This window comes from Hypanus sabinus, chromosome 13 (genome assembly GCF_030144855.1).
Source record: "Hypanus sabinus isolate sHypSab1 chromosome 13, sHypSab1.hap1, whole genome shotgun sequence".
In the NCBI taxonomy this organism is placed as follows: Eukaryota; Metazoa; Chordata; class Chondrichthyes; order Myliobatiformes; family Dasyatidae; genus Hypanus; species Hypanus sabinus.
In genome coordinates this window covers 52996465-53010338 of record NC_082718.1, presented here as the reverse complement: position 1 = coordinate 53010338, position 13874 = coordinate 52996465, and the positions used below count along the sequence as shown (strand labels likewise).

Below are 13874 nucleotides of genomic sequence, written 5' to 3'. Positions count from 1 at the left end.
TCAGATGAAAGAGTAAGACAGACAGAATGGAGAAAGTGCAATAGATTCACTTAGTGCAGATTTTTAAATTAAAAAACCTTCATACAATATTTTGTATTAAAATGTCACTGAAATTATGAAGTTCATCTGACCAATGCCAAAATTGTTCACACATGCGTCATGTTTTTTTTCCAACTCCAATACTTAAAAAGAAAATGAGAGAAACAGTGTCAACTTATCAGTTCAATGCCCTGAAATGTTAACTCTATTTCCACTCTACAAACGCTGACTGATCATCTGAGCATACCTGGGAATTCCTGGTTGTGATTCAGATTGCCAGTAATTGCAGTTTATTTTTGCTTTAATTCCAAATCAATTAGTTCTTTTGTTAAAATTAAGCAACATTTATGAATGCTATTCTTCATCTATCACTTATGATATTAACTATTCAGTTTTTTTTCTCCCAGAAGACAGAAGTGTCCTTTTGAAATCTTCACTACCCATGTAATCAATAATAATAGATGTACTTTGTAGAATCTTGGAAGACTTCACCTGCAAAATGTATGGCGTATTGCAAAAAAAAAACGTATATGGTCTAAATAAAAGATTTTAACCACTGTATTACAAAATTGATTCATGATCAAGTATTGAAACTAGAAACGGTTAAAAAAAAATTAAGAACCAGCTGTTTTGGATATAATTTAAGTAAACAATCAAATCAGCTCAACAAATTAAGATGAAGAGAGGCCAGTGTTCCATCTGTGTACAAAAAGGCCATACAGATGCCAAATTAATACATCTCATAGTAAGAACAGAAGGGTATTCTTTGAGATCTGTTTAGAAAAACTACCTCCAGAAAAATAGCATAAAATTATGGAATCAGCAAGGAAAATGAGCAAGCGTTGTAAACTAAATGATCTGCTTAACCAATTTTCAAATAATTCAAATTATTAAACAAATTAACTAAGGGAATAAGTGGATAAGTAATTTTAGATTTTCAATTATCACATAAAAATATGCAGCAAAGATTAATGCTCATTTAATTACAGATGTGTGTTGAACAAGTAATTGATGAATGGTTGCAGAATTATTTAATGATGAGTAAAAATGTACCTAAGAGCATAGGACTGCATTCATTGTTTTAGCCAATATGTATTTTATTTGGAATTGACATAAATTATCAAGTCTTCTCAAGCTAAAAAAGAGCCAAGGGTCTAAGAACTCTTCATATGTGAAAATTCATACACAGATTATTACATTATAATGATGTATTGACAAACTATAAGTGAAAGTAACAGAACACAGACTAAAGTGTTAGTTATAAAGAAAATGCATACAATGAGGTACAATGCCTTAATTAAGTCAAGTGTAGACTCTTATTGTTCTTGAGGATCATTCAATAGTCTTGTAATAGTGGGATAGAAGTTGTCCTCGAGCCTGGTGGTATGTGCTTACAGGCTTCTGCATCTTCTGCCCAATGACAAGATGGAGAAGAGAGAATGATCAGGATGGGTGGGGTCTTTGATGATGCTGGCTGCTTTACCAAGGCAACAATTTGAACTCATGTTTTAAATCATTACTGCAGGTAATATATAACCTTCCCAGTAGCACCAGGACGATATTGGGGTGAAGGGATAGACTTGAGACAATGAATGAAAAATTAGAACCCTGTTTACTGAAGCAGACACAGTTAAGGGATGACTTCACTGACGAACAATTTTAAATGAGTTTGAGAGACCAGAGGTATTCTTCTCAATAGTAGTGCAGCAGGTTTGCTCAGTAAATCTTCTTCAGTCTAAATTGGTGCCATTGGTAGGAACAACATCCAACAATTGTCAACTTGTATCTCAGTTAATACTAAAGTATTTTGGTGACTCATTAATGAAAATAATTACAACTAGAAAAGGATGTAACCACATAGCTTTGATATCAACCTCCAGGTCTTTTTGATATGTAATCATATTTCTGGCTTTCATCAAAGTTGACAATTCTTTCCTAATGGTATTGACCCTTGGGTGGGGGATGGGACAGGGGCAGTGATGATAGGGATTTATATAATGTATGACATGGTTGAACACTCTCAATAATGCTTTTACAAACCTCCCTTTCAAAAAATGCAGCCATTCTGGAAATGAAAGACACTGTCCTACAAAAGAGTGACCAATTTGTTCTTTGTTTAATAGAAAATACATGGTCAAGATATTATACTACATTGGAAATTAATCACATAATCTTTAATGAATAATATGATGTGCAGAAAAGACCTGAGGCTAACAATGTCTACGGAAAAGGAGGCACAGTAACATAACACTTTATAGTACCAGTGATCCAGGTTCAATTCATGCAGTTGTCTGTAAGAAGATTGTATGTTCTCCCTGTGCTGAGTGGGTTTCCTCTGGGTGCTCTGGTTTCCTCCCACATTCCAAAGGCATACAGATTAGGGTAATTAAGTTATGGGCATGCTTTACTGGAGCCAGAAGCATGGCAACACTTGTGGGCTGCCTCTAGCACATCCTCGGACTACATTGATTGTTGACACAAATGATTCCTTTTACTGTATGTTTTGATGCTTTAATGTACAAATGACAAAATAAAGCTAGTTTAAAAAAATCTTTTCCTCAAAACATCCTCTTGGGTGGGCCTTTCATTGATTTTATTGTGTTTCTTATGTTTACTGTGATTGTCAACAAGAAAATGAATCCAGGATTGTATATGGTGCCATATATGTACTTTGATAATATATTTAATTTGAACTTTGAATTTTGAATAAAATTGACATCTGTCAGAGGTCGAAGTCTGGGACCATTTTGCAAAAAATGGTATGATCTAAGGACTAATCATCTGCCACAAGTCCATTATAAACCTGAATATAGTATAAATATTTAATCTTTCTGGTTCTTCCAATGAAAAATGAGAAAATACAATGAGAACTTGCTGATTTTTCTGCTGTCTACTTTTCCTTTCAGATGCATGTTAGTTCTGGACATTATGCAGCAATGAAACAGAGAAAACAACTTGTTTGGTTTCCATGACTTTTGTGGAATAATTGAAGTTTTTATACTTCTTCAATAATTGTCAAGACAAAAGAGCACTTCTACATAAGCTTTTCAATACACATGCAATTCTGGAGAAAGAATGTATAGAGACTACTGTTCTCTCTCAATCTGACCTTCATTAACTGGTTTCATCACAAGAAATAGAAATTGAAGTGGGCCAACTGTTCTCTGGTGCCTGTTTCATTATTCATGAAGATCATCACTGAGCCCTGAATATCCAGCAAACTATTTCTTACTGCCATGAAAAGACAGAATAACCAATTGTCCACAGCCTTCTGACATGGAGAATTTCAAAATTTCGCCATTAGCTGGGTAAAGATAGACACAGCAGATTCTGCAAATGCTGTAAGTTTTGAGTAACACACACAAAATGCTGGAGGAACTCAGCAGTTCAGGCAGCATCAATGAAGGGAAATAAACAGTCAACATGCAAGCTGAGGTTCTTCATCAGGATAAAGGTCCCACTAATGTCCTCTGGGACTCTGCCAAGAAACCTCAACAGTTTATTCCCTCCGTATATGCTGCCTGCCGTGCTCAGCTTATCCATCATTTTGTATGTAACTGGGTAAAAAGGACGACTTCTTATTTTCATCCTGAATGATCAACCTTTATTTTGAGACTGTGAATCCTGATTCTAGAGACACCAACCATGGGAGATGTCACCACTGCATCTACCCTACCAAATCACACTGATAACTTATTGTTATTCTAAACATTGATAAGGATTGCAAAAGCACAGCTGACTTTCACGAGGAGGTATCTTGTGTGCCTTTTGTAGTTCCTTTCTATAATAAAATATAAAAAGTACTAAGCTTGTGGAAAAGACAGATGTATGATGCACTATGCTCAAAGTGAATTTAAAAATGGCTGCTTTGATGGAATAAGCCTTAAGGCTTCAATATTTTTGAAGGCAATTGAATACTCCGTTACCATTTGTGTATCCTTCTCAACATTTGGCTTCCAAACTGCCACATCATGGGATTAAAATACGTAAAACAGTTATCCTTTTAGTGTAAAAATTCCAACCAGTATGAGATAATGGGAATATGAGATACAGAGTAGTAAAAAGATAACCCAATGTCCATTATTTCCATTCCCCATTTCATTTGGTCTTCATGAACAGTGAGTATTTGAATAATTCAAAATACCCACGCTATTAGCCCGAGAAGGTCAATCATTTTCGATACTCATTACCAAATACTGAAGATAACAAGATGAACAAATGGGACACAACTCTTATCATTTGACAAAACAAAATCGAAGCAGTAAGTCTTTGTAGTATAACTCTGAATTGAGGCGGTTATAAATTCTAATTATAACTTGCAGTTTGCATCAATAAAAGATTCTTCATGCAACTCTTTTACTATAATCAACCTGCATAATTATACACAGTTTAATCTAACTGTACAATTCTTTTACTCTCAGCAATGAGACTGCAGATCATTCAAGCAGTTAGAAATAATTCCTACAGACTATGATTTAACTAAGAAACACACCCTACAATTTTAGCTACTGCATATAATGATTGCCTTTGCAAAAAGATTGGATTGCCAATAGAACTTAAAGCTGCCTAACAGGGCACAGCTAATTAGGGATGTTTTCCCAAACAAGATTAGATCTTCTGATCCTGGTTTTCACCCATCATTGCAGTAAACTTACTTTTTTTTTTACCTCCAAAACAAATGCAGATGTAGGCAGAACACATGCATTATTATAGCTTCAGCAACAAAACTTATTTTTTTGGGGATATTCTATTGCTTCCCTCTCAGAATATTAAATAAACTTTCAGTGATAGCTATAACCACTAACTCAAAATTCCCAACCCCATTAAATACCAATAACAAACCAATCCAAGTCATATTTAAAACAAGTGTACATGTGGCTTATTAAAATGAATGATTTCAGTACCTTGTAATGGAGTACTTTCCTCTATTATTGGTACAGCATCAGTATTATAGGCTATTAAATTAAGTGCAGCACAGCAAGCCAAATTTTTGGCACTGAGGAATTAAGATTAGGATTGTGGTCTTAAATTCCATTTGTGTCAAAATAAATGGCGAGCTCCATTAGATTTACAGGCTAATTCTGACATATTAATTGTGGACTAAAACCAACTTTACTTGTATTATAGACATCAGGTTTTCCAAGTCAGTCAGTTTATTTCGGAGATATTAAGTCCCATAAAAGGTCTGAGTGAAAAGGGCAGATTGGATAGGCTGGGGCTTTCTTCCATGAAACACAAGAGGCTGACTTGACCTTAGAGAAAATATAAAATGTTGGGCATCCCCACACAATCCTTTTCACTGGGGGGGGGGGGGGGGGAGAAGAGTCTAAAACTAGATGATGTAGATTCAAGGTGAGAGAGGAAAATTTTAAAAGGAACACGAGAAGCAATATTTTCCACAAACTGCAAGAGAAAATGGGAATGGTTAGACACAACTGCAATGTTTCAGAGGCATTTAAAGAGGTAAATGGGTAAAAAAGGTTTGGGAGAACTTGGGCCAAATGGACACAAATGGAACTAGTTCACTTTGGCAAATCTTGGTTAGCATAAACGAGTTGGGCCATAGAGCCTGTTTCTGTGTTGTATAACTCTATGACTCTACACTAACCAGGTACTGAATGAATCTATTTACATCCATGCAAGACACAAAGGCTTACATTTCCTTAGACTTGGTAGGCCACAAATCTTCTACCAGATGCTGCTCTTCAGTCTGAGAATGGCTACCTTCAATTGAACTTTTGCTTTATCTGCTCTATGTCATTAGAGTTACAATATTTGCAACAAGACCCAAGAAACCCATTAGCCTACAGATAGTTAAGCAACTGAAAAATGATTCAAGTATACATTAGAAAATCAATTTTCTTGAATTTCTAAAAATAATCAAAAACAGTTACAAGACAAACAGACTTAATTAGGGCTATGGTAACATAGTTGTATTTGGGACCATTATCCTGAAACACAAAGCTCTAATCCTATCATGACAGCTGAGCGATTTAAATCAGAAGTAATTCAATAAGTCTGGAATTTTTTTTTAAAGCTAGCCTCAGCAACAGAAACCATGAAACCACCAGATTGCCATGAAAACCCATCTGGCTCACGTATGTCCTTCAGGGACAGAAATGTGCCATCCTAATTTAGTTAGGCGTAAATGTGAGTCCAGATGTGGTTGACTCATCGCTGCCTCCGTACCTCAGGGACAACGAGGGATGGAGAGTAAACACTAGCATTACAATGATATTCACTTTCCATGTACGTATTTATAAAAATAACTCTGCAACTAGAAATCCAGAACTAGAGATCATATATACAGCCTTTTAGAGTAGTTTCTTTGGTTTAGATTTTCTAGGAGAAATATTACAACTGGTTCTCTTTGACCTACTTTAAATTGATTTTCTTTTAAATAAGTTTGACTTCCAATTTGGTTGACAGAAGTGGAGATGAAATAAATCAGTTGCATATATAGTTCCATTGCTTTCTTTTTGTAAAACCATCCAGCAAAATATTATATCAAGTTGCATCATGAAACTAATAATATGAATAAAATTATCAATAGTTGAACAGGAAATTATTTAATTGATATGTTTTACATGTAATTAATTCAGATGCAAAAACTTCAGAAGTTTAATGCTTCATTGGATATGTAAATACATTTGGCATAATATTTCAAAGAGTTCTACTTTCCAAGCTCTGATGAATCAGAGGGAAACTCTGAAATGCACATTAGATTTAAAAGGATTAATTTAATGGCGAAACAGATGGTGTGGGTATAGATCACAGCATATTATAAAACCACGAGCTGCCATTAATCGACATCTGAGAATGATTCCCAAAACTGATCCAAAATAAATGGCGATTGCCTGAAATTTTCAAATACCAAATAAATGACAAGAAATTTGAATTAGCCATTGTGCAGGATAAATTCTGAACAAAAAATCTTTCAATTTTGACAAAAAACATAATCATACCCTGTAGTCATTATTTTTCATGTAACAAATGAATTGGTCAGAGCTTTGAGGGTACTTAACTGGAAACTATCAGACTGAGCCCAGTCGTTATAGGCTAAAGCCTTAAAACAAAAAAAAGCAAAAGCTTCTTTCCGTTTCTCTCTCATTTACCCCCACCCCCCAAAAAAACTAAAAGCACAAAAACAACAAAGCATAGAAAATTAATGTGAAGATATAGTTGGGTTTAAAATTAAGTTACCTTTAAGTTCTTCTTTTACAATTATACCCTAAAATGTGTCTTGCAAGATCACATTGTAGAGGAATATACTTGGAGCACAAAAGTTAACACTGGTTAAAGAATAAGAAATTACTGAAAAGAGATACAAAGGCCAGTCATGGTATTTATTTTCTCGTGGGGGAAGGGGTGTGCCTGGAGGCACCAACATTTCAAAGAAGCAGCTGCAATCAGTCTCAAAAAGACCTTTGACGAAGAGAGCAGCTGAACATGCTCCAGAAACTTTCTCTGAAAAGAATGACATTCTACACATTACATTTCAGCATTTGTAACTTTTCTGCAGGGCAAACAAAAACAGAGTACGTATAGAATGCTTTACAGACCATCGATTCTTTAAAACTTTTTTTTAAATCTCAGGTTCACACACAACCAAAGGCAAGGCAGAATTACTGGTCCGAATGATCCAGTCGATCAGATTAGATTTAACAAAGGATTATCAGGTCGATTTTGAATCTCCATTTCCTATGGAAATTTAATTTTCTGCTGAAATGAAAATGAGCTGACATTTGGTGGATCACTGTCATCTTACACTGTAGGCAGTTGCCCTGGATAATACACAATACAAAATCTATAAGACCTACTGTAGCCACACTGGTCAATAAATTAATTTACCACAGATTCACAATCAAGCTGATGCATCTGATCTGCATGGCTTAGGGATAAACTGGAGGCTGCCCTGAACCACAAAACTATCAAGGGGGATCTCCTGAGGACATTTTCACACACAAAACTACATTAACTTATCAAGTCAATAGCAAATTTATTGGCCATGTGGTCCCAATACCCAATTCAGCTGCTGATGGGTAAACAATGACCAGATACAACTTTATACAGAATGGGATGAATTTACGAAAACATTTCTCATTCTCAGATGACATTCCTTCTCAACATGTGATAGTTGCACAAAATATATTCATTTATAGTTTTTCTCAGCATTATATGCTGAAAATTGATCTTTCTCTGCAGTGAAACATACCTGTAACCTTTGATGGCTCTATCTGTGTCACACTGAAAACTTTCTGGCTGCTTCATTTTACAGGTGATCCCTGCATTATTACTTTCCATGCTATAAAAATTAATCCTAACAGAAATTCACCATAACAGAATTCACAAATCAGAACACGAATTTTGAGACATGATTTAACATTTCTTCTCAGTTTGATTTGCTTTTCTTGATTCATGCATAGAAGATGTGCCTTTGAATTATGAAGAAGTATGATTTGGACTGCTTTTTTTTATTGCAATCCTTATTCCTCAAAGCATGGGGTTCTGCTGTGTTCTCACATTATGTTACTTTCCATGGAACACGGAAAACTTAGATAACACATTCCATGGACTAAATGTAGTTTTGCAGAATGAGGATAAACAGATCTTCCCTGTACAACAGCAAATTGCAATGCCTGTCAGGAAACCAGCTTGATCACCCTTGAGTATCCAAATCCCAAGATTATGGCCATGAACACTGTCCACTACCACCAGTGGCTCCCTCCGTGATAAAAATTGGCTGCCATTCTATCCATCTCTGCAGACCTCAGCTCCATCTTCTGATCTTCCATTAACCCAATGAACAACCACAGGGAGTTTTGTTCTCACTTATCTCAACCCCACCTCTGGGTCATTGACTATTGCTCAATCCAAACCCCATCCAGGCTACAGAAATGAATAATTGGACCTTTGGCCAGCACACATTTGGACCCTTGAACCTGGTCATGAAAGAAAATATTGACAGGCATATTTTTTAATATAAAAATGTATAAAGCTTAAAGACTAAATGAAGTTGCAGAGACTGATGGTGACTAAAGTAATTGTTTTGAGGTCTGCTCCCTCAGCAGTTGCTTGCAATCCTTTGGGTCTGCGGGAATTTCTAAATTCATATATTTCACCATTAATTCAAAGATTTCAGGGTACATTAATTAGCAAAGAATGTATAAATTATACAACCTTGAGATTTTTTTTGCTTACAGTCAGCCACTAAGCAAGAAACCCAAAAGAACCCAATTAAAAATAAATAAAATAAAGAATATCACCTGATGCGCAGAGAAGGGGGAAAAAATATACTAATCATGCAAACAACGGAAGCAAGCAACAAAACTCTGAACCAAAATGAGTCCCTAGATCTGAACCCCAGAGCAGCCTGGAGGAGCCCCAAGCCTAGGTATCAGTCCATCATATTAGCAGGCACAAAGCAAAACAGCCAAGGGTAAACTTCATAGCCTCAGCGCCATGAAGAGAAGAGACACCATCAGAGGAGAGCAAGTAAAATTGGCTCTCACCTCCGATCCCGATACCCTGTCTTTCCAGTATATTGTTTAAATTGTCTAAACAGCTACAATGAAGAAAACTGATTTCAGGATGCAAAAACCTTAGATTCATATAAAAATGAATCTGCACCACGTCAAGTGGTTCTCTTTTAATAAAACATCTATTCAACAGTTTAGAAAGTTTACAATTTAAGTGAGACATTAAGTATATGCATAACAAGGATGCTTGATTTTAGTAGCTCACATATGTAAATAAAACTTGTAATTTTATTGATCACAGCTTCTACTGTAAACCATTGTTTAAAATGAATACTCACAGCGTCCAAGAGCTACTTCCACTGAATGACCTTATTCTATAATAAAAATCAATGTGGCTTAATTGACGTGCTTTCAGAGGACAAGGACAAGCAGAAAGGGAGCCCGGAGCTATTATTTTGGACCTTCAACCATCTGTTCTAAGATACACAATTGACACACATGCTGGAAGTCCATTTGACCTGTTTAGGAGCTGTAAAGAGGAATTGTAAGCTTCCAAAGATAGCTCCTGTAAAGAGAGGAATGTTTGGGCATACGGCATTAAAGACAAATGAAAGTTAGGCAAACTTGATGTTAGAAATAGATAGCTTATTGAATTTTTAGTTACAGGGCATAGAAATGCCATCTTTTCCTAAAATTTTAGCAAAAAAAAACACAAAAGATTAAACTAAAAAAATTCAGGCAAATAAAATCCCTGAACATTTGGATACAATTATGGTCAAATGCTAAACTGTTTTGAATACTCAGCAGAATTTTCAAATTACAGTGTAGTATTTTTGTGCTGCATTGTCAGAATAAAAGTATTCAATTTAAAAACCACATTGGGAATTAAATCACAAAGTGCAACTTTAAAAACATCTGCAAGCAGTGAAATTAATTGGACAAGAATGTGGAATATTTCTAAGTCAGCAAATTGAACATTCAGAATATTGCCTTCAGAGATTTTCAACTATTTGTGTAAACACTATAACAAACCACACAAGGAGAAAATTGTGACTTACTCGTCATTCATGACAAATATACAGTTTTCTTGCGATGTATGTCCTGTAACTGGATGTTTGCAAGTTACCTTCCATTCATTGTGACTGTAGAAAAAGAAAATATGTGTCAGTTGGTTATACTAATATCATTATTACTTCCCCCTTGCTTCTCTGTGGATCACACACTCATGCATACAATGTACAAACAGTAGGGTGGTCAGATAACCACCTTTAGGAGCCAGCTTTAATCTTGAAATGAATAGCAAACTTGCTCAAATTTAACCCAGATGACCCAGCTCTGTGGTATATACCCACAAAGCACAAGCTAAATTAATACATCTCAAATGCACAAAAATACAGATAAACTCAAAATGCTATTTTATCATTCTGCTTGGTTGCAAAATTTGAAATGAATCTCACCAAAATTCACACTCAAACAAATCAAGCAAGTAGAAGATGGATTGATCTATACAAAAGAAATTTCATATTTAAAGGCAAAAATCAGTCACTGCTAAAATACGAACCAGAAAATTATTCAAAAAACAATCAACATTTAAGAAACTTCCCGTGAATCTAACAGTTCTGAAGAAGTTGAAACATGAAATAATGCCATTCTCTCCGCAGATAATTGCGCATTGCTTAAATGAATCCCGCATTTTATTCTGTAATTCATGGAATACAGATAATTTCACATAAGATGCAGAGTGTACAGTATATAAAGCAGACATACATTCAGAAGCAGATCTGGTTAAAATAAATACTGAATATTTGCCATAGTAATCTTCAGTTATCAGAGAAATATTGTGCATTGTTGCTTTACAAACATTACCAGTTCAAACCAGATAAAGGTGTGAAAGCAATGGGTAACATACACAAGCAGAATGGCAACTTATTCATAGTATTGGGGAAGGAGGGAGCTGTTCCAATGGGAAGGGCTCCAGCTGAACTATGCTGGGACCTTGGTCATGGCAAATCATACAACCAGGGCTGCGGATGGGACTTTAAACTAAATAATAAGGAGTGGATTCAACAGCTTGGAAAAGAATATATAAAGTGAAAGGGAAAGAGAGTGAGGGGAGTTTACCGAAGTTTCTAGAACAAAGGACATGAATTTAACTTCAGGCAACATGGAGACAAAATCAAGAAGTTAGGTGGTGTATACAGGACTGAGGCATTTTATTTGAATGGATGGAGTATACAAACTAAGGTAAATGAGTTTATGGAGCAGCTAGAATTTGGTGGCTGTGATGTTGCAGCCATCACTATCATAATTGAAAGACGATCATAGCTGGAAACTAAACATTCAAGGACATATATCTCATCAAAAAGTAGGCAGGTAGGCAAAGAGGGTGCAGTGGCTCTATTGGTAAAAAATGAAATCATATTCTTAGAACATGGGCTACCAACTTTGTTTATGCTATGGATCCCTACCATCAACCAAGAGGTCTGTGGACCCCAGGCTGGGGATCCCTGCCTTTGAAAGAAGTGACGAGGATCAGAAAATGTAGAATGGTTGTGCGTAGAGTTAAGGCACTCAGAGGGTACAAATAATGGAAGTTATAGAGACAGTGGCAAGGATGTGAGTTACAAATTACAATGGGAAGTAGAAAAGTCATATAAAAGGACAATATTATGATGCTCGTGAGGCTTCCAATACACAGATTTCAATATTTATCCCAAAAGAAGAAACCTCCTCAAGGGAAGATGAGGCAACCATAGCTGGCAAGGGAAGTCAAAGGCAGCATAAAAGCTAAAGGCATACAATAGAACAAAAATTATTGGGAAGCTAGAGGATGGGAAGTTTTTAAAAATGAACAGAAGACAACTAAAAAGGTAATGAGAGAAATGATGAAGTTTGAAGGTAAGGTTGCCAATAATATAAGAGAGGATACCAAAGGTTTTTTTTTCAGATATATAAAGAGTAAAAGAGAGGTAAGAGTGGATATCAGACTGCTGGATTGGTAGTAAAGGGGTTCAAAGAAATGGCTGACGAACTTAGTAAGTTAGAGATTGGCAGATATTCTGTTGTAAGAATCATGGCTAAAAGACAGTCGTAGCTGGAATCTTAATATCCAAGGATACACAATCTATCAAAAGGACAGGCAGGTATGCAGAAGAGGAGGACTCGCGCTGCTGGTAAAAATGGAATTAAATCTTTAGAAAGAGGTGATACAGGATCAGAAGACGTAGATTCTTTGTGAGTAGAGCTAAGGAACTGCAAGGGTAAGAAGACCCTGATAGGGGTTATATTCAGACCTCTGAGCAGTAGCCAGGATGTAGTCTACAAATTACAATGGGAGATAGAAAAAGTATGTAAAAAGGGAATGTTACATTTGTCATGGGAGATTTCAAAAGGCAGATAGATTGGGAAAATCAAATTGATGCTGGATACCAAGAGAAAGAGTTAGCACAATACCTCTGAATTGGTTTTTTGAAGCAACTTGTGGTTGAGCCCACCATGGGATCAGCAATTCTGGATTGGGTGTTGTGTAATGAACTAGATATGATTAAGGAGCTTAAGATAATGGAACCCTGAGGAAACAGTGATCATAATATGATAGAATTCACCTTGCAATTTGTAAGGGAGAAGCTAAAGCCAGATGTATCTGTAAAGGAGTAAAGGAAATTACAGAGGCATGAGAGTGGAGTTGGCCAAAGTTGATAGGAAGAGGACAGATGACATCAGAGCAGCAATGGCCAGAATTTCTGGAGCAATTTGGAAGGCACAGAAATCAATACTTCCCAAAGAAGAGGAAGTATTCTAAAGGGAAGATGATGCAAGCATGGCTGACAAGTGGTCAAAGCCAACATAAAAGCACAAGAGAGGGTATATAATAGAGCAAAAATTAGTGGGAAGTTAGATTGGGTATTTTTTAAAAACCAACAGAAGGCAACTAAAAAAAAACACAAGTGGGGAAGGATAAAATATAAAGGTAGACTAGCTAATAATATCAAAAATGATACAAGAAGTATTTTTTCCAGGTATATAAAGAATGAAAGAGAAGCAAGAGTAGATAATGCAATGCTAGAGACTGATGTCAGTGAGATCATAATGGGGACCAAGAAAATGGCGGATGAACTGAGTAAGTATTCTGTATTATTCTTCACTGTGGAAGCCACTAGCAGTATAATGGAAATTCCAGGTGTCAGGGGCCATGAAGTGTGTGAAGTTACCACAATTACAGAAAAGGTACTTGGGAAAACTGAATGATCTGAAGTTAGCTAAGTCACCTGGACCAGATGGTGCACACCCCAGGGTTCTAAAAGTGGTAGCTGAAGAGATTGTGGATGCATTAGTAATGATCTTTTAAAAATTAAT

General features: G+C 35.9%; 1 protein-coding gene across 10 annotated transcripts in view; it reads right to left on the bottom strand.

Moving 5' to 3' along the window:
• The window catches only part of plekha5 (pleckstrin homology domain containing, family A member 5), a 300640-nt gene that overhangs the window by 152037 nt on the left and 134729 nt on the right, over positions 1-13874 (bottom strand). For all 10 annotated transcript variants that reach the window (XR_009515377.1, XR_009515378.1, XR_009515376.1 and 7 more), the window contains exon 4: positions 10577-10660. Coding sequence is in view for 7 of the 10 variants with exons in the window: in XM_059987628.1 (XP_059843611.1) it covers positions 10577-10660 (84 nt within the window). In the remaining 3 variants the exon portion in view is untranslated. The remainder of the gene's footprint in view (positions 1-10576; positions 10661-13874) is intronic.